Source organism: Urocitellus parryii, chromosome 10, assembly GCF_045843805.1.
Source record: "Urocitellus parryii isolate mUroPar1 chromosome 10, mUroPar1.hap1, whole genome shotgun sequence".
Classification (NCBI taxonomy): Eukaryota; Metazoa; Chordata; class Mammalia; order Rodentia; family Sciuridae; genus Urocitellus; species Urocitellus parryii.
This window is the reverse complement of record NC_135540.1, coordinates 411,312-433,004: the sequence shown is the minus strand read 5'-3', so window position 1 is coordinate 433,004 and position 21,693 is coordinate 411,312. Positions and strand designations below refer to the sequence as shown.

Genomic DNA, 21,693 nt, shown 5'->3' with positions numbered 1-21,693 from the left:
CTTAACATCATCTATTCTGAGTCTTGTTTTGTAAACAGAGCGTCAAGAGCCCTTGGTTTAGCGAGGCAGCTAAGGTCACAGAGCCAGCTGGAGCCGTGCCTGGAAGGCAGGCCTCCTGGTGCCCAGCCCCCCGCCCTGCAGCCCTCAGCACAGGACCAGCTCATGGCCAGTAAAGATGGGAATGCACCTGCGGGCACAGCACTCTTCTGACTACACCTTAGCAGGCTTCTCCTTTTACACATGCCACTCTTCCACTAAGATACAAAGACACTGTTCATCCAGTTACATATTCACCAACCTTCCCATAAGCAGATCTAGCTGCCCCCCCATCTACTTATCTAGGGATGGGCCTGTCAATCACCCATGCCCCACAGCAGGGGTTAGAACTGCCAAATGTCAATCATCCATGCCGAGACCAGGGGTAGAAAAGCCAAGTGTCAATCACCCATGCCCAAGAGCAGGGGTAGAAATGCCAAATGTCAATCACCCATGCCAAGGGCAGGGGGTAGAAAAGCCAAGGGCTCTGGCTTCTGCTGTCACAGAGCAGGGTGACAAGGCTGAGTCAGCAAGCATGAACCTGCTCCAGGCTGTGCTCCCATCCTGCCCCACCCAGTTCTCCCTCCTGCTCTTAATGCAAAAGAGAACTTCAACTGTGTTTTCACCTCCAAGGTTGAGACAAAGCCTTGCATCTGAGCCCAATGCAACTTTATCACGCACTAAGTTAAAACAGGGCTCCTTGCTAATCAATCAGATAAAAAGTGATAGTCTTTATTGCACACCTACTGTGTGCCTAGGAGAAATAAGCAGAGAAATGTTCCATTTTTTAAAAAAAGAAACAGGGGCCAGGTCACAGACGTGGGAAGAGCAAGCACAGTGTTCAGGAAGTGAGGAGAGGCAGCCATGAGGAAAGCTGTGCAGAGGGGAGGCCAGAGACCAAGGAGGAGGTCGGAGTCCTCAGGCCTCAGAAGGAGCTTCTGCAGGTGAAGTGCTCCTGCCCTTGGAAATCCTGCCCTGCCTGATAGGACAGATGACATTCCATGAGGTCACCTCGTCCCTGGGTGGGAAGAGCTAGTGTGTTGGACGATGTTCCATGAGGTCACTCGTCCCTGGGAGGGAAGACCTCGTGTGTTGGACGATGTTCCATGAGGTCACGTGTCCCTGGGTGAGAAGACCTCGTGTGTTGGATGATGTTCCATGAGGTCACTTGTCCCTGGGTGAGAAGACCTCGTGTGTTGGACGATGTTCCATGAGGTCACCTCGTCCCTGGGTGAGAAGACCTCGTGTGTTGGATGATGTTCCATGAGGTCACTCGTCCCTGGGTGGGAAGACCTCGTGTGTTGGATGATGTTCCATGAGGTCACTTGTCCCTGGGTGAGAAGACCTCGTGTGTTGGATGATGTTCCATGAGGTCACTTGTCCCTGGGTGAGAAGACCTCGTGTGTTGGATGATGTTCCATGAGGTCACCTCGTCCCTGGGTGGGAAGACCTCGTGTGTTGCTCCCTCCCAGAAATCAATGGGGACCTGCACAGAGCTCCCCACACCCACTCATGTCCCAGGGGCCACTCATTCTGGATAACGATGGGTGGGCACAACCTTGATCTGCTGTCCTGCTTGGCTTAGCGAGTGGTGGGGAGCGAGGTGGGCAAGAGGTGGACCATGACTGCCAGGGAGTGGGCAGTGGAGAGAGGCAAGAAGCTGGAGGCCTGGAGAACACAGGGAATCAGGGCACCACAGCCCTTCGGGAGTGGCACCTGCCCTGTGCCCAGCCACAGGAAGCCTGGCGCAGGGCAGTGGGGCGGCCCCAGGGAGTGCTGGACCCCTCTCCTGGTCTAGACTCAGCCCAGGAAGAAGCTGTGCCGAACACACTTCCCCACACAGACGCAGCCGAGAGGTCCTTTCCAGGGACCTGGGCTCTGCCTTCCTGAGGCAGCACTGACTGTCAGGGAGTACTCACCCAGTCAGCCTACTAGGAGCCACGCGGCACCAACCAGGGGTATGCTAGGCTTTCCACCATGAAACTAGGGAGACTTGTGTGGTGGTGTCCTGAGCTGGCGTTCTGAGGTGGCATCCTGAGGTGGTGTCCTGTGGTCACATCCTGTGGTGGTGTCCTGAGGTGGTGTCCTGAGGTGGCATCCTGAGGTGGTGTCCTGTGGTCACATCCTGTGGTGGTGTCCTGAGGTGGTGTCCTGAGGTGGTGTCCTGAGGTGGTGTCCTGTGGTGGTGTCCTGAGCTGGTGTCCTGAGGTGGTGTCCTGAAGTGGTGTCCTGAGGTGGTGTCCTGAGCTGGTGTCCTGAGGTGGCATCCTGTGGTGGTGTCCTGATGTGGTGTCCTGAGGTGGTGTCCTGAGGTGGTATCCTGTGGTGGTGTCCTGATGTGGTGTCCTGAGGTGGCATCCTGTGGTGGTGTCCTGAGGTGGCGTCCTGTGGTCACATCCTGTGGTGGTGTCCTGAGTTGGTGTCCTGAGGTGGCGTCCTGAGGTGGCATCCTGAGGTGGTGTCCTGAGGTGGTGTCCTGTGGTGGTGTCCTGAGCTGGTGTCCTGAGGTGGTGTCCTGAAGTGGTGTCCTGAGGTGGTGTCCTGAGCTGGTGTCCTGAGGTGGCATCCTGAGGTGGCATCCTGTGTTCACATCCTGTGGTGGTGTCCTGAGGTGGTGTCCTGAGGTGGCATCCTGAGGTGGCGTCCTGTGGTCACATCCTGTGGTGGTGTCCTGAGGTGGTATCCTGGGGTGGCGTCCTGAGGTGGCGTCCTGTGGTCACATCCTGTGGTGGTATCCTGAGGTGGTGTCCTGAGGTGGCGTCCTGAGGTGGCATCCTGAGGTGGCATCCTGAGGTGGCGTCCTGTGGTCACATCCTGTGGTGGTATCCTGAGGTGGTGTCCTGAGGTGGCGTCCTGAGGTGGCATCCTGAGGTGGCATCCTGAGGTGGCATCCTGAGGTGGCGTCCTGTGGTCACATCCTGTGGTGGTGTCCTGAGGTGGTGTCCTGAGGTGGCGTCCTGAGGTGGTGTCCTGAGGTGGCGTCCTATGGTCATATCCTGAGGTGGTGTCCTGTGGTGGTGTCCTGAGGTGGCATCCTGAGGTGGCGTCCTGTGGTCACATCCTGTGGTGGTGTCCTGAGGTGGTGTCCTGAGGTGGCATCCTGAGGTGGCGTCCTGAGGTGGCGTCCTGTGGTCACATCCTGTGGTGGTGTCCTGAGGTGGTGTCCTGAGGTGGCATCCTGAGGTGGCATCCTGAGGTGGCGTCCTGTGGTCACATCCTGAGGTGGTGTCCTGAGGTGGTGTCCTGAGATGGCATCCTGAGGTGGCGTCCTGTGGTCACATCCTGTGGTGGTGTCCTGTGGTCACATCCTGTGGTGGTGTCCTGAGGTGGCGTCCTGAGGTGGCATCCTGGGGTGGTAACCTGAGGTGGCATCCTGTGGTGGCGTCCTGAGGTGGCGTCCTGAGGTAGCATCCTTGGTGGCATCCTGTGGTGGTATCCTGTGGTGGTGTCCCTTGCTTGAGGTGTTTACTTTAAATCTGTGTCGTCTGTAAGTTTGGTCCTATCAGTTCATTTGCCTTCAGAGAACATAATCTTGGGTCCATTTCCTTGAGTGGATCAGACTGCATGCAATGTGGCTGTGATGGTGGACACGGTGATGTTCTGTGGCATGCCCCGTTCATCAGGGTGAGATCCTGTGTGGAGTGCACAGCCCCACGGCCCCGTGGAGCACCTTACCTGGATCCTTGGTCTCAGTCCCTCACCCACCCCACTAGCAATATCCCACACCGTCCACCTACCATCCAGCAAATTCACCACAGAGCACCCACCTCACAGAGGATAAGACCGAGGCTCAGAGCAAAGCTGCACGTCAGGGAGAGGCGGCCGGCTCTGAATCATCGTCCTCTCAAAAGATCAGTTTCCCAACCAGCCCACTTCTGAAGGCCCGGGCCACTTCTGACCCCATCCCATTTCTGAAGGAGAACTGAAACCCAAACCCACTTATCTAGATCTGACATCAAGGTCAGGACAATCAAGAGCTGGGTCCTGTTCTTCTCTGTGCTCCCTAAATTCCATCCTCAACAGGAGAAACCACATCAAAGGAAGAGGAAAGATTGCGTTATCCTTGGCTTTAAGCAGACTTCCACCGGAAAGGCAGTGTGCATATCCACTTAAACCCTCTTCTAGACTGTTCTATAGCTGTGCATTACAAGAAGCCAAAATGGACAAAGAGGACAGGGAAACCACAGTCCGAGTCTGCTCTCACAGGACCAACATGCTGATCATGTGACAGTGCCACTTTTTAAAAAAAAAATTGTATATATTTAGTTGTGGATGGACCTTTATTTATTTGTATGTGGTGCTGAGAATCGAACCCAGTGCCTCTCGCGTGCTAGGCAAGCACGTCACCACTGAGCCACAACCGCAGCCCGGTGGTGCCACTTTCCAAGAGGGGGTTTCATCCTCGTGGGTGAGACTCGGAACTCACCTCATGGCTTCCCAGGGAAGCATGTGCCAGCAGCCCGGGCCTCAAAGTCCCGGTGACACATCTGTCCAGGGCTCAGCCCTGTGGCGCCCGGGCCTGGAGACTCCCCCCAGCCCACCAGCAGGGATTCCTGTGTCTTCTCCACAAAATGGGAGAGAAATGTGCATGAACTGAACGGTCGTCTGGTCTACTTTAACACAGGGTCTGACTGGGGCTTCTGGCCCACTGACCTGGGGGCCAGAGGGTGGGCCCTGTGGGCAGTACTGGAGGAGACCCCGCAGAAGGGGCTGCTCGCCAGGGTGGGAGGGAAGGGGCGTCTGACTTGGCCTGGGTGACTTTCCAGGTGATCATCTAGGTGATCATCTACGTCAACCAAAACACCCCACAAAGGATTCACGCCCTAAAACAACTCTGAAAGGAAGGAGCAGAGCAGGGTAGCACACGCCCCCAGGGCAAGGAGCGCAGGGCCAGGAGGACACGAGGAAGGAAGCTCCAGCACAGCAACTTGTTCTCAGTGGCCACCGAAGTCAGGCAGCACCCAACTCGCACCTCGTAGAGTCTGAACAAGTGGAGAAACACCAGTGAGAACACATTAAACAGCTAAATCCACACCACGTGGCAACGCCACTTCCAGCAATGCTCTCAAAGACCAGAACACTGGCACCAACAGTAACAGAAAGACCACCAGAGCAGGGAGCCGACTGCGTGGAGGGAGGACGGTGCGGGGTCGGCCTGTGTCCTGCAGATCCTACTTCAACACTGAGAGATGGAGAACTACGTCCGGGGATCCAGAAAGGAGGGACACGGAAGGGAAGTTCTCAAAAGGAAACGAGTTGTTGGGCTTTTTAACAGGAAAACTGTGCAAATAAAATTATTGAAGGTACACCTGCTTTGACAGGAACGACCACACCACAAAGACTCTGGGCACGAGTCTCAAGTGCACACACCACACGCCTTCAGGGCATGAGGTCACTCTCACAGAAGTCACCTCTCCACCACACTGAGCCTTTGAAACATGGTGCAAGGATCGCAGATGCCAGGGAATGCCGACTGACCCCACAGGAATCTGCACCACTGACGGCCACACCACCACTTCAGATCCTCGGCAGAGCTGCAGGACGCCACGGTGTGCCACAGTCGTAACGGATACAGGGATATTCCAGATTCATTTCCTTTTCTGAGGTGACAAGTGGCTCTTAGTCATTGGTGACCTGACAAATACTTTAGAATAATAAATGCAATGTTCCCCTTAAAATTAGTTGTTTTGAAAGCAAACAATGGATGAAATAGAATTTTTTATAAAGAGTTACCGAAAATGTTTCTATATCAGGTGACTATTTTTCTGCCTGATAAATATATGTGTCTTTTTAAATGCCATCTCTGCATACTTAAGTAGAAAAAAAATCCATTTTCATACCTTCCAAATGTAAAGTACAGTGAGATTTTAACACTAAAGGTTCTAACCACTTAGTAGGATAAAGGTAAGGCATCTGAGGAGAGAGAAACCTCCCTCCATGTCAAATCTCAACAAAGACCTTTGCGTCACCAGCTGATGAGAGTAGAAAATGGCTAGTGGTGATTCTGTCCCTCAAATGCCTCTGCGTGTGCTGGTATCATCTTCAGTGGCCACGGCAGCTTTGAACTCAAGAACTGGAGTAAATACAACTTCATTGTGCCTTTGAATCATTGGCCACACAGGGCCACACAAACATTTTCAAACCCATAAAGTCTGTCAATCATTGACAGCTTTTTAATCTTGAGTCTGCACATTAAAAAGGCTTTGTGTGCTGTCAAGAAAGCAAAATTAAAATTAGTGTTCATTTTATCTTTTATTCTTTAAGTGTTTTTTCCTGGGTATGTCTTATGCTTAACATGAAAGATAAGCACAGCAGTTCTGTAGGTGTGTGTGCATGTTCTATATACACCTAGAACACAGATGGGTCTTAGGCTCAACATGAAAGATGAGCACAGTAGTCGTGCAGGTGTGTGTGCATGTTCTATATACACCTAGAGCACAGATGGGTCCTATGCTCAACATGAAAGATGAGCTCAGTGGTCGTGCAGGTGTGTGTGCATGTTCTATATACACCTAGAACACAGATGGGTCTTAGGCTCAACATGAAAGATGAGCACAGTGGTCGTGCAGGTGTGTGTGCATGTTCTATATACACCTAGAACACAGATGGGTCCTATGATCAACATGAAAGATGAGCACAGCAGTCGTGCAGGTGTGTGTGCATGTTCTATATACACCTAGAACACAGATGGGTCTTAGGCTCAACATGAAAGATGAGCACAGCAGTTGTGCAGGTGTGTGTGCATGTTCTATATACACCTAGAACACAGATGGGTCCTATGATCAACATGAAAGATGAGCACAGCAGTCGTGCAGGTGTGTGTGCATGTTCTATATACACCTAGAACACAGATGGGTCTTAGGCTCAACATGAAAGATGAGCACAGCGGTCGTGCAGGTGTGTGTGCATGTTCTATATACACCTAGAACACAGATGGGTCTTATGCTCAACATGAAAGACAAGCACAGTGGTCATGCAGGTGTGTGTGCATGTTCTATATACACCTACAACACAGGTGGGTCTTATGCTAAACATGAAAGATGAGCACAGCAGTTGTGCAGGTGTGTGTGCATGTTCTATATACACCTAGAACACAGATGGGTCTTAGGCTCAACACGAAAGATGAGCTCAGTGGTCGTGCAGGTGTGTGCGCATGTTCTATATACACCTACAACACAGATGGGTCTTAGGCTCAACACGAAAGATGAGCTCAGTGGTCGTGCAGGTGTGTGTGCATGTTCTATATACACCTAGCACACAGATGGGTCTTATGCTCAACATGAAAGACAAGCACAGTGGTCATGCAGGTGTGTGTGCATGTTCTATATACACCTACAACACAGGTGGGTCTTATGCTCAACATGAAAGATGAGCACAGCAGTTGTGCAGGTGTGTGTATGTTCTATATACACCTAGAACACAGATGTGTCTTAGGCTCAACACGAAAGATGAGCTCAGTGGTCGTGCAGGTGTGTGTGCATGTTCTATATACACCTACAACACAGGTGGGTCTTATGCTCAACATGAAAGATGAGCACAGCAGTTGTGCAGGTGTGTGCATGTTCTATATACACCTACAACACAGATGGGTCTTATGCTCAACATGAAAGATGAGCACAGCAGTTGTGCAGGTGTGTGTGCATGTTCTATATACACCTAGAACACAGATGGGTCTTAGGCTCAACATGAAAGATGAGCACAGCAGTCGTGCAGGTGTGTGTGCATGTTCTATATACATCTAGAACACAGATGGGTCTTAGGCTCAACATGAAAGATGAGCACAGCAGTTGTGCAGGTGTGTGTGCATGTTCTATATACACCTAGAACACAGATGGGTCTTAGGCTCAACATGAAAGATGAGCTCAGTGGTCGTACAGGTGTGTGTGCATGTTCTATATACACCTAGAACACAGATGGGTCTTAGGCTCAACATGAAAGATGAGCACAGCAGTTGTGCAGGTGTGTGTGCATGTTCTATATACACCTAGAACACAGATGGGTCCTATGATCAACATGAAAGATGAGCACAGCAGTCGTGCAGGTGTGTGTGCATGTTCTATATACACCTAGAACACAGATGGGTCCTATGCTCAACATGAAAGATGAGCACAGTGGTCGTGCAGGTGTGTGTGCATGTTCTATATACACCTAGAACACAGATGGGTCTTGGGCTCAACACGAAAGATGAGCACAGCGGTCGTGCAGGTGTGTGTGCATGTTCTATATACACCTACAACACAGATGGGTCTTATGCTAAACATGAAAGATGAGCACAGCAGTCGTGCAGGTGTGTGTGCATGTTCTATATACACCTACAACACAGATGGGTCTTATGCTCAACATGAAAGATGAGCACAGCGGTCATACAGGTGTGTGTGCATGTTCTATATACACCTAGAACACAGATGGGTCTTGGGCTCAACACGAAAGATGAGCACAGCGGTCGTTCAGGTGTGTGTGCGTGTTCTATACACACCTAGCACACAGATGGGATTCACGCAGTTTCTTCCTCCAGAAGGTTTTGTCACATGTTGGGACATCCCTGGTCTGATGGAGGAATAGTCCCATGAGCCAAGCTTCAGCCCAGGCAGGGGAGCCCGAAGAGCTTGAGTGCTGGGGTGGTGGACACAGGAGGGCCGGGGGTTGCCTCTAACTCCAGCAGAGTCAGAGCCCTGGAGGCCTGACTCCAACAAGGGCCTCTCTGGTGAATGCAGCTTCTCCAGACATGGTGGGGGTATGGGTGGCTTTCCAGCAGGGTGAGAGAGTCGGAGCCCTCTCCTGAGCATCGTGAGGTTTCCTGAGGCTGAATGCATCTCTGGAGAGCGACAGGCCTGTGGCCTAGATCAAGGGGGCGTCAGGTGCCTTCAGGAGGCTCCGCCCATGAAGAAGCCACACGTTAGAGCAGTCAAGGCTGTTGACATCCCACTGTCTGTACCCTGACCTTGCCATTTGCTGACCTGTGACCTTCAGCTACTGACATAGCTTCTGTATGCCTCAGATTCCTCGTCTGAGCAAAGGGTGGGAAATAATTCATAACATGCTTAACCCATGGTGGGTACATACTCAGATAGAACAACGTCATGGCTATTTTATAAAAGTGCTGAGGTCCCTGTGAAATATTTTAAGAAGTGCTACAACAGGTGACAGCAAAACCTCTCTGGCAGCTTTGTATCATGAACCTAAGAAATGTGACGCCATGGGTAACAGTGTGGCCCACAGATTTGCCTAAGTGACAAACAGTGGAACCTGGGCTGTGGGCCATGTGTCCACCCTGGTGGTCTGGGGCTTCAGGCACCCACTAGCACCACAATGGCTGGAGTAGGCCCTGGCACAGATACCACAACACATGAAACTGGACAGGTTTACTCCTGAAGGACGTTCCCAAAGCCAGACCATAAAGCTGGAAGTAGGTACCTTACCTCCTTTTCAATGCACAAACTTGAACACACAACCACAGGGATCAAAAATGACCAGGAATCACGGTGCCACCAAGCACACAAAACCAAGTGCCAGTAGCTAACCTTAAAGAGATGAAGATGTGTGAACCACCTGATAAAGAACTCAAAATAGGTGTTTTAAGGAAGGCCAATGACTTCAAGAATATATAGAAAAATATTTCAATGAAAAAATAACCAGAAAAAAATTAAAAGAAAGATTAAATAATAGTGATGATAAATCAAACAAATCCTGGAGCTGAAAACTATGGTGAATGAAATGGAAAATACAGCTAGCAGGACCAGCAGACTTGATCAAGCAGAAGAAAGCCTCTGAACTCAAAAGACAGAGGCTTTGGAAAAACACAGAAGAGAAAAAAATAACAGATTTTGAAAAGAAATAAGAAAAATTGTGGGATTTAAGGATGGCATCAAAAAGGGTAAATTTATGAGCCATTAGCATTTCAGAAGTAGAAGAAAAGTAGTATAAAAAAAATTAAAGAAATAATAGAAGGAAACTTTCCAAGTCTGGAGAAAGATATAAATATATCCAGGGGTAGAAAGAAACACCTTCAGGTTTGATCTGCATAAGGCTCCCTGAAGACCCCATAGTCAAGCTATCAAAGCTCACCAAGAAAGAAACTAAAAAGGACACAAAAGACATCCCATGTTCCCGCGTGAGAGAATCGGTATTCTTAAAATGTCCAAACACACGAAGTCATTCCTATCAGAGTATCAATGGTATTCTTCACAGAACCAGAAATATCTATTGAAAATTTGTATGAAACCACAAGAAAACCAAATAGACACCTTGAGCCAAAGGAAAAAAGGAAGAGGTGTCACACTTCCTGACCTCAAAACACAATACAAGCTTAAAATAGCGCTGAGACCAGATATGCAGGCCTGTAGAACAGAAGAGCCGCCAGGAGGGACCCGCACATCCCAGCCTTTGCCCCTCAGGAACTCGGCCCAAGGTCAGTAGAGGGAGGAAATAGCAAATATCAGAGCAAAATATTGAAACAGAAATGAGAAAAATGTAAAAGAGCTGGTTTTGTGAAAGGACAAACAAATTGAGAATCTTTAGCTTAACTAAGAAGAGAGAGAAAAGACTCATCTAAAAGCAGAGATGGAAAAGTAGACATTCCCCTAGCTCACGACCCACACTGGAGGACCGTCTGGTCAGTGCGCGTGCCAGGGTGATCCTGTACCTCCAAGCAGAAGGACCAAAGCAGACCTGGCCTCTGACCAGTGGAGATCAGCTCAATGGATCAGAGATTGAATGAAGACCTGGAACCAAGTGACCACTAGAGGAAATGGAGAGCACACCGGGTGGCCTGGCGTCAGCTGTCTGGATACGATGTACCAGAAGCACGGCAGCAAGGGCCCGCGTTGAGCTACTGGTTTCCCCCAGCAACCAAACAACCAGCAGCGGGAAGAGACAATCTGCAGATCCGGGACCGTTTCCGCAAACTGCACCTCGTATGAGAAATTCAAACAACACCAAGAAAACAGATAACTCAACTGACGCGTGGGCCAAAGACACAACAGACATTTCTCCAGAGAAGACTCACGATGGCCAACAGGTACGTGAGAAGAACAATGGACATGGCGGGCCTCAGGGAGACTCAGGCCAACACAGCGAGGCCACTGTCTCCTGCTCAAATGCTGTTATCCACAGGTGATCAGGGCGGGGGCTAGGGCAGAGGGGCCCTGGCCACTGTGGGCAGGAGGGAAAACAGTCAGCTTGGCCCAGAGAGTAGCCTGCAGGCACCTGGACGGCTCAGGAGTCAGAGGGCCATGGCCCAGCAACTGCGGAACGCCCAAACCGGAGCCCCTGAGCCGTGTTCTCGCGGCAGTGGAGGGCCCAGCCAGGTGTCCTCGCAGGACGGGAGGGTGGAGAAAAGGAGGCCTGCACAAGGGCGCATCCTCAAGCTGCACAGAGGAAGCTCCTGGGGATGGCTTGCACAGCTTGGGAAGCACTGTGTCACGCGAAATCAGGTAACACCACATGGCCCCACTCACACATGCCACCTAAAGGCACAGGGGTGGTCACCAGGGCTGAAGGCACTGACGGCATGGGGAGTTGGCGGGGTGGTCACCAGGGCTGAAGGCACTGACGGCATGGGGAGTTGGCGGGGTGGTCACCAGGGCTGAAGGCACTGACGGCATGGGGAGATGGGGTGGTCACCAGGGCTGAAGGCACTGACGGCATGGGGAGATGGGGTGGTCACCAGGGCTGAAGGCACTGACGGCATGGGGAGTTGGCGGGGTGGTCACCAGGGCTGAAGGCACTGACGGCATGGGGAGATGGGGTGGTCACCAGGGCTGAAGGCACTGACAGCATGGGGAGATGGGGTGGTCACCAGGGCTGAAGGCACTGACGGCATGGGGAGGCAGGGTGGTCACCAGGACTGAAGGCACTGACGGCATGGGGAGTTGGCGGTGGTCACCAGGGCTGAAGGCACTGACGGCATGGGGAGATGGGGTGGTCACCAGGGCTGAAGGCACTGACGGCATGGGGAGTTGGCGGTGGTCACCAGGGCTGAAGGCACTGACGGCATGGGGAGATGGGGTGGTCACCAGGGCTGAAGGCACTGACGGCATGGGGAGGCGGGGTGGTCACCAGGGCTGAAGGCACTGACGGCATGGGGAGATGGGGTGGTCACCAGGGCTGAAGGCACTGACGGCATGGGGAGGCGGGGTGGTCACCAGGGCTGAAGGCACTGACAGCATGGGGAGATGGGGTGGTCACCAGGGCTGAAGGCACTGACGGCATGGGGAGTTGGCCGGGTGGTCACCAGGGCTGAAGGCACTGACGGCATGGGGAGATGGGGTGGTCACCAGGGCTGAAGGCACTGACGGCATGGGGAGTTGGCCGGGTGGTCACCAGGGCTGAAGGCACTGACGGCATGGGGAGATGGGGTGGTCACCAGGGCTGAAGGCACTGACGGCATGGGGAGATGGGGTGGTCACCAGGGCTGAAGGCACTGACGGCATGGGGAGTTGGCGGGGTGGTCACCAGGGCTGAAGGCACTGACGGCATGGGGAGATGGGGTGGTCACCAGGGCTGAAGGCACTGACGGCATGGGGAGGTGGGGTGGTCACCAGGGCTGAAGGCACTGACGGCATGGGGAGTTGGCGGGGTGGTCACCAGGGCTGAAGGCACTGACGGCATGGGGAGTTGGCGGGGTGGTCACCAGGGCTGAAGGCACTGACGGCATAGGGAGATGGGGTGGTCACCAGGGCTGAAGGCACTGACGGCATGGGGAGATGGGGTGGTCACCAGGGCTGAAGGCACTGACGGCATGGGGAGATGGGGTGGTCACCAGGGCTGAAGGCACTGACGGCATGGGGAGTTGGCCGGGTGGTCACCAGGGCTGAAGGCACTGACGGCATGGGGAGATGGGGTGGTCACCAGGGCTGAAGGCACTGACGGCATGGGGAGATGGGGTGGTCACCAGGGCTGAAGGCACTGACGGCATGGGGAGATGGGGTGGTCACCAGGGCTGAAGGCACTGATGGCATGGGGAGTTGGCCGGGTGGTCACCAGGGCTGAAGGCACTGACGGCATGGGGAGATGGGGTGGTCACCAGGGCTGAAGGCACTGACGGCATGGGGAGATGGGGTGGTCACCAGGGCTGAAGGCACTGACGGCATGGGGAGTTGGGGTGGTCACCAGGGCTGAAGGCACTGACGGCATGGGGAGGCGGGGTGGTCACCAGGGCTGAAGGCACTGACGGCATGGGGAGATGGGGTGGTCACCAGGGCTGAAGGCACTGACGGCATGGGGAGGCGGGGTGGTCACCAGGGCTGAAGGCACTGACGGCATGGGGAGATGGGGTGGTCACCAGGGCTGAAGGCACTGACGGCATGGGGAGTTGGCGGGGTGGTCACCAGGGCTGAAGGCACTGACGGCATGGGGAGATGGGGTGGTCACCAGGGCTGAAGGCACTGACGGCATGGGGAGTTGGCGGGGTGGTCACCAGGGCTGAAGGCACTGACGGCATGGGGAGGTGGGGTGGTCACCAGGGCTAAAGGCACTGACAGCATGGGGAGGTGGGGTGGTCACCAGGGCTGAAGGCACTGACGGCATGGGGAGGTGGGGTGGTCACCAGGGCTGAAGGCACTGACGGCATGGGGAGGCGGGGTGGTCACCAGGGCTGAAGGCACTGACGGCATGAGGAGACAGGCGGTGGGGTCACCAGGGCTGAAGGCACTGACGGCATGGGGAGTTGGCGGGGTGGTCACCAGGGCTGAAGGCATTGACAGCATGGGGAGATGGGGTGGTCACCAGGGCTGAAGGCACTGACAGCATGGGGAGTTGGCGGTGGTCACCAGGGCTGAAGGCACTGACGGCATGGGGAGTTGGCGGTGGTCACCAGGAGGGCTGTGGAGGGCTTGGAGACACAGGAGGGAGGGGCAAGATCACAGCGGGGTGGATCCCTAAGACAGGAGGTCACCATACAGCAGCTGACTGTGGACACTGCTGTGTGTGGTTAGATCTCAAAACAAGGACTGGGTGCCACACCTGTGGACAGCTGTTGTAACCACTCCCCGTTATTTTTCAAGACACCATGTTGTGAGCGATAAATACACACAACTTAACCTGTCAGCTTAAAATAGATGGATTAACAAAAGACCGCGTGGGAATTTGGTAAGTAGAAAATTCTTAAATCAGGATCTGAAGATTTGTAATCTGTTCCTATTTTATTTCCTAAATTGTTTATCTTAAAAATAAACTCCCAGTAAAATAACCTGACATGACCTTGAGTCTGCGATGTGACTCCGTGTCAGAACAGGTTTCTCTACAGACACCTCTCAACCAGGTGCACTCGGGCGGCCCTTCCCCTAACTGGCTGCTCACCTGCACAGGCCCACAGGGGACTCAGCACAGGTGGAAGGCTCAGGGCTGCCCGGCCACCCCGGCCGCAGAGGCCACCACTCTGGCGTGCTCCTGAGGGGGATCTGAAGTGGGGGAACCAGAAGGTGACTCCAGGGCTGGGTGTGGCTCAGTAGCAGCACTTCCCCAGCCTGCACCAGGCCCGGGTTCCATCCCCAGCACCAGGAGAGTCATAGTAAAACTGGCACAGGGAGCATTTGGCATCCAGTAAACACCCCACACAAGTTTCTTCAAAGAAATCGTCTCCGGGAGGTTCTGTTGAGGACCACCAGATGTTTGGGGAAATGACCCCTCTGTGGTTACTACCGACTCCCAGGACAGAAGCCATCAGCGTCCCCCAAGGTGAGACCCCTGCCAGGGGCACTTGGTGAAGGGGATGAAGGACGCAGCTGCCCGGGCCAGCCCCATGGGCCCCCCACAGCCTGACCCAGGAGGCTCCCGCGTCCTCAGCCCGACACCCACACCACTTCCAAATGCGGCAGATGACTGTCCAGCCAGGTGCCAGGGAAGACAAGGCCAGCGGGCAGGAAATGGACATGCGGTGTTCCACTCAGAACCCTCCACCACTGCTACCAGGCCTCTCAGGGGAACACGCTGGACTCCCATGCCAGGCAGGACTGCGCCTGGACGTCTGCCCCCAGGGGTGGCAGGGACTGGGAAGCCTACCTCTACAACTGAGGGGAAAGGGCACTCGCCTGGCACGAGGGAGGCACTGGGTTCCACCCTCAGCACCACATAAAAATGAATAAATAAATAAAGGTTAAAAAACACGGAGGAGAGGGTGGCCGATGAGCAGAGGGCAGAGGGTGCTCCTCAGATGAGCTTCAACCTCTGAGGTGGTCTCCCTTCAGGGTTGTTCAGACCAATCAGAACGCCACCTCCTGCAAAGCCCTGGCGGGTCTGGCTCCACCGTGACACGCCGTTCTTCCAGGTGTATCATACACAGAGTTCACTCCAGGTTTCTCCTGTTGCACGCTGTGCCTGAAACCCCTTCCCTCAGTCCCACAGGGAGGAAGTCGCCAAGCCCCCACGTGGCGAAGGGCGCTCTGGATCTGGTGAGTTTCGGTGTGGCACAGACCCCACGCTAAAGCCGTGCGATTCTCAGCCACCCTGAGCAGCAGTCGGTTCTCCTGACAGAGGCTCACGCCCGAGAGTGGCCGGGTGCCTCTCCAGAAGGGGATGTTCTACTGGACTTTGGACTAGGTGACATAATTCATTTGCAAGTAATTTATTTTTTTCAGGATCAGCTTTTTTGCATCTATAATCTGACAGTAATAAACCCTGGTCAGTCCTGCTGGTATCAAAAGAGGTAACAATAGCAAATTTGGAAAATCTCGAGACGCACACATGGAGGTACTTCTAGCCAAACACGTGAACTCACAAAGTTAAGTTGTTTCACACGTTATCTGGTTGAATGTGAGGGCCTGTCACCAGGACCCCAGCCTGCCACCCGGCACAGGGGAGGGTCTCTGCATCTCCTCTGCATGAGAGATGCCAAGGCAGGTGGCAGGACTGAGCCAGCTTCCAGCGCCCTTCCCCAGAGGTCAGACTCCCAGCCAGGAGCTGCAGGGGCCAGCCGCCAGGCTCCAGAGCAGAGCAGAGTGAGGAGAGCCCAGCTTCCAACCCAGGGTCCTGCCCCAGGGGGTCTCCAGGGCTCCTCGGAGAAGCCACATCTGCCCTGGCACTTGGTCACCAGCCACAGAGAACTTCAAGGGCCACTCAGCATTGAGCAGAGAAGACAAGAGCAGCCGAGAGGGACATGCCCCTGTTCAGCTCTGGGTGAAGGCACCTCCTCTCCTCCTCCATCCTCTAGCCTGGCGGGAGCTGGAGGGAGGCGGGTGAGGGCAGCCCACACCCTTCTCCCATGGTGAGCTCCAGAGCCCAGGGCCAGGAGAGGGAACTCAGAGCCAGGTATCAGACAGAAGCTCCAACTGGACTGGACAGTTGATGACCAAGGGCAGGAGCAGTGCAGGGTCTGCCCGCGGCACTCTCAAGGGGTCTGTCTTTGTCAATGCTGGGAGCTTCAGGGGGGAGAAATGGACCGATTCACACTTGGAACAGAACCAGCTGGCCCTCCTCCAGGTGCCCAGCCAGCCACACACCACGAGGCACAGAGGAGCTCTGAAACACCCCGGCTCCTGCGATGCTCCTGTTTCCAGGTAGAATGAGTGAGACTCTGACTCTGGGTTTCAGGCAGATGGGAGACCCCCTCCCTGTGTTGGCAGAGTGTGAGCTGAGCTTTGGTCAGCTGAGGGCTCTGCTGCTGGCTCAGGTGGCCTGCTGGAGGCTCCTCCTCGCTGCCAGCGCTGGCCCAGGGTGTGCCCGGAGCCCGCCCTGGTGTGGATATGAGAGGACCTCCCTCCCTGCAGCCCAGCCTCCAGGGCTCCTCTGAAGGCCCCAGCTCACCTGGCTGGCCACCACCATGTGACCTGCTCATGAGGCTGGGACTCAGGCAGCTCTGGGCCTCTCTGGCTGGGAAAGGGCAGTGTGCCTGCCTCCCAGTGAGCGCAGAGTGGACCCAGCTGGCTGCCCTCTGCAGCAGGGCTGGGAATCTGGGTCACACAGGGGAATGACCTCCAAGAGTTTACAAACCCTGAGGCCCAGGGCACACCCCAGGCCAATTAATTATCTTCCAAGTGATTACAAACATTGAGGCCGGGGTATGTTTGCGTTTTATGAACTTTCCTTGGGGGACCACCCTAGCCTACCTCCATCTCTATCCTCTTGGGCACATTTCCAACAGAAAAGGAGAAAAGTTGCATCCAGTCATCTTGACAGATCCCCGTAGCGAGAGCCTGGCCTGTCTCACCGCAGCTTCCCCAGCTCTGGGGCAGAGGCAGCTTCTCACACACACGCTCAGGCTCTGCAGAGCACTCCAGGAGACGTCACTCACAGGCACTGGAACCCCTCCGGGCACTGGGCAGGACTTGCTGGACACAAGCGCTGTGCCAGGTCCCCACCAGGCAGAGTGCAGGCGCAGGGGCATCTGATGCCACCCGCGGCCCCACGACTGAGCACACTGAAACACAGTGTCCAGACGAGGGTGTGGACACACCGTGTGCCCGGGAGACGCACCTCGTGTGTGGGCTTGGAGCAGACCTGCCTCTGAATCTCTAGTTGAGGACCCAGACCAACCAAGTGTGGAGTGATGAGCTCCTTTATGTGAACCGACCAAGGTGGAGTGATCAGCTCCTTTATGTGAACCTACCAAGGTGGAGTGATGAGCTCCTTTATGTGAACTGACCAAGGTGGAGTGATGAGCTCCTTTATGTGAACTGACCAAGGTGGAGTGATGAGCTCCTTTATGTGAACCGACCAAGGTGGAGTGATCAGCTCCTTTATGTGAACCAACCAAGGTGGAGTGATGAGCTCCTTTATGTGAACCGACCAAGGTGGAGTGATCAGCTCCTTTATGTGAACCTACCAAGGTGGAGTGATGAGCTCCTTTATGTGAACCGACCAAGGTGGAGTGATCAGCTCCTTTATGTGAACCGACCAAGGTGGAGTGATCAGCTCCTTTATGTGAACCGACCAAGGGGGAGTGATGAGCTCCTTTATGTGAACCGACCAAGGTGGAGTGATGAGCTCCTGTATGTGAACCGACCAAGGTGGAGCGATGAGCTCCTGTATGTTAGACATCACTACTTTCCATTGGCTGTGAGGAGCAGTCATTCTCAGATGCCCTCCACGTGTTGGCGTCCCCCCCCTCCCACAGGTAGCTGTGTCTGGAATCGCTCTCTCTGAACCATTCCAGAAACCTCACTGATGGCGCAAGGGATGTGGCACAAGGGGACATGGACCACATAGCCTGGACGGCACTGAGCCTACAAAATGTGCTTTGTTCAGAGCTTTCCAGGGTCCACAGCCACAGGTAAGAATCCCTGAATCCATCACTGCCTCAGGAAGAGAGCGATGATGATTGTGATCTCGATTGTGATCCGTGCTTGAAACTTTGAACTGAAATTCAATGGGAATCAGGACGACAGAGATTTACAGGGTTTAAAGAAAAATGTCTAACTGTATTAACCATGAAAGATAAATATTCTGAACAATGTTTTGTTCCTTGTTTTCAAAATGTGAGTTGTTTTGAATTGTAAGATGTGTTATCCAACTAAAACGGCTCCAACGGCTTGACCTGGAGCTTTCCAGAGGGATCTGCCAAGAGTGTGTCCCGGGAAGCCGTGAAGGGGTCCCCAGGGAACTCTGCAGAGGGGTCTGCTGACATCCTCTGGCTCCGACAGTGGGGCTGTCCGTCTGCACAGCTTGCTTCTAGGGACAGATCAGGCCAAGTGGCTTTAGCCTGTGAGGCGTTCACTGTGTCATACAGAATGCAAATTCACAGACACCCAAGCCTTCAAACACCAGATGTGTTACTGATTATTTGGCCTTTTTAAAAAATCAGTTTATTAAAAAAAAAAAAACAGAAATTGAGAGCACTGAGCTTTTTGTCTCTGAGGAGTTTTGTTAATATTCCTGTTAGTGATCTTTAAAGTGTGGGTTTGTGTGCAGTTTGGTCAACCAGCAAGTACTGACCATGTCCGAACATCTCTGAGAAGTGACCAGCCACCACTGGGAGGTGCTCAGTGGCATTCACAAGGTCACTGTGCTCCTGACCACTTACTAACATCACCCTTGTTTTTCCTGGGCTATTTCAGCCTGCTGGGTTTTTTTCTATACAAAATTATTAAAGATCTAAACACAAATGTTTCACAACAAGCCAAATTTTGTTTTATCTTGGAACAAAACATTTCATAGCATTCTCATTTTAAAGTCATGGTTCAAGCCCTGGCTGAAATGCTATCTTCTTGGAAAATTTATTTTTTTCAATTATCAAATTAATCTTTTTTCTCAAAACACAAGCATCTTGCTTGCCAGCAACCATCCTGCACCCAGCCTGTAGGTCCCACCTCTAGGTGGGGGCAGCTCCACCCAAAGGAGCCGGTCTCTGCCCCAGGACACCCTCCTGCGCTGAGCTCCTGGGAGACCCTGACTAGTCCACTCTCTGAGGGTGCAGCACTTTAAATAAGAAGGTGGTCCTGGAGAGGCAGGCACAGCGGGCGACCTCTGCTCCCAGGCTTTCTAGAACACGAGCTCCCTGAGCAACAGAGGACAGTGTGACCCTTGAACCAGCACCCAGAGAAAGAGGTGCCACTCTGCTGAGCTCTTCAGAGCCACTGGACATGACAGCTTTCAGCCTCTCTGTCCTCACATTCCACCCCAACTTGCCCTGGGGTATAGGACCTTCGGGACCCTGCAGGTCAGCTCCTCCTTAACTCTCTCCTTTCTACCCAAAGTCTCCATCTCTCTCCTTACTCCCGCTCCAGGAGGGCAGGCCACTCACCAGGGCTGCCCTGGAGATCAGCGCTGGGTTCAGCCCCATCTCCCTGCGGGAAGCAGATAGCCCACCACTGTTCTAGACTCAGTGACACGCTCCAGCCCCAGGTCCCAGCCTGGATGACACCTTCACGTTTGTCACACAATGTTGCCACAAACTTTGGTGCTCTGACTACCAGTAACAGGTGCTTTGTGGTGACCAGAATTTTGGAACCCTGTGGCCCGGGACCCTCGAGTTCTAACAGGCTCTTTTCTTCTTGTCCCAGGGCCCTGCCCCTCCTCCCTGGCAGGTCCTTTCCCCCGTGCTCTTCCTTTCCATCCGAGTGTTGCTTCACGGATGCCCAGGAAGGTGGGGTCCCCCAGCACAGTCCTGCCTGCCTGCAGCACTGGCCTGCCCTGGCTCCCGGAGAGCCTCGAGGGCCACAGAGCCCTCTGAGGTCCCACTGGACACTCCAGAAGGGTGACTTAACCCCTCAGGCTCTCTCCTCACCTGGAAATGCTTGAATTACTGATCTCTGATGAACTTTCCAGTCTGATTTTAAAAATCTGCTTTTCCCGGTCCTGCTTCTTGTCTGGCCTGAGGACCTGAACTTCCACTAGGGGGCAGGATTCTACCATCGCGTTATGAAAGGATTTTCTGATGGATTCCTGAGAGCAGAAAACTTCAAAGAAACTCCTTTTCTCACTGGCACCGCTTTTTAAAAGTAAAAGCCAAGGTGAAAGAATGCCTACCGGGCCGTGACCCACATATTTCAGAAGCATCTGGATCCATTTTTAATATAAGCATAAAGCAAAATCCACCTCCTGCCTCACAAACTCTTTGATATGATACTATAATTCGGTATGAAAATCAGGTAAAACTTGTTCCCTGTCGTACCGTTCAAGGTTTTTTTGTCTGCCAGTGGAAGGCAGCAGACCCCAGCCCCGCGGTGCGCCCCTGCGAACAGCTCCTGCAGCCTGCAGTCACTCTGGGCCCTGGCAGCTGCGGGATCCCTGAATTTTATGGCTGTCCTTAACCAGCTGGGCACACTTCAGGGCAGACAGCACTTGGCTTTCTGCATTTACTTGTCAAATCCTTAAAAGGAGATTCTTTAAATAGATTTTATGACATTTCATCATACTTTAAAAATTATTGCCAAAATTGGCTTTTCCGTGCACGCTGCCCCCAGCACTAGATGCGAGTCCCCAGCGCATCCTCGCCAAGCGGCTCTGCCCCGCGGAGCTCGGCTGTCCTCCGAGGGGGCGTACAGGGTCTCTACTCCAGCTCCTAACCTGACCCTTCCCTCCCGCGGCTTGCCAGTTGATGACCTGATAGGCGGTAGTTGGACCCTAGAGTTTCTTAAAACCCAGCCCGTTCTCCATCAGTTCACCGCCAGAACCCAGCAGGTTGGCCCCTGGGGCAGACACGGCGCACAACCCTGCTCCCCGCTTACCTTAGCCACTTGTAGAGGCTGCTTCTGCTCCTTGCCGCCCTGCAGCCGGAACCCCCAGGGCGCCCCTCCAGTCATGGAGATGCAGATGAAGTCCCCCGTGCCCATTTTCCCTCTGGCTGGGCAGCGTGGTGCGCTGGAAGGCCGTGGGCGGACGCGCGCAGCGGGTGCAAGGGGACAGACCGGGCGCGCAGCCGCGCGGTGCTGGGTGCCTCCGGTGGGTCCTGCGCCCGCGAGGCTGGGCGTCCGGGAAGAGCCCGCTCCTGCGTCACGCTCCTGACTCGGCCCCCCGGAGGGAGGGCGCGCTGCAGCCGCCGGGTCGGGAGGTGGGGAGGGAGAGCAGCATTCCTCCGCGGAGCGGCTGAATCCCGGCGCTGAAGAAGAAAGAACAGTTGAAAACCTGGCGGCGAATAATTCTATAAATAGCAGAGAACACGTGAAGTTTTAATCCCGCGCCACGAGTGACATCCTAAAACATGTGCTTGGAGAATACGACTCCTGGAGGAGCAGCTTCTCCAAAGGCATGTGAGGTTCACTAGCGAAGAGTGGAATGGACAGA

General features: G+C 54.0%; 1 protein-coding gene across 1 annotated transcript in view; it reads right to left on the bottom strand.

Annotated features, from left to right (window-relative positions):
• Synpo2 (synaptopodin 2) overlaps positions 1-21,257 on the bottom strand; it is a 148,499-nt gene extending 127,242 nt beyond the window's left edge. Inside the window, exon 1 of the mRNA XM_077803517.1 lies at positions 21,138-21,257. Coding sequence (XP_077659643.1) covers positions 21,138-21,242 — 105 coding nt within the window. The 5' untranslated portion in view covers positions 21,243-21,257. The remainder of the gene's footprint in view (positions 1-21,137) is intronic.
• Positions 21,258-21,693: the final 436 nt, after the last annotated feature.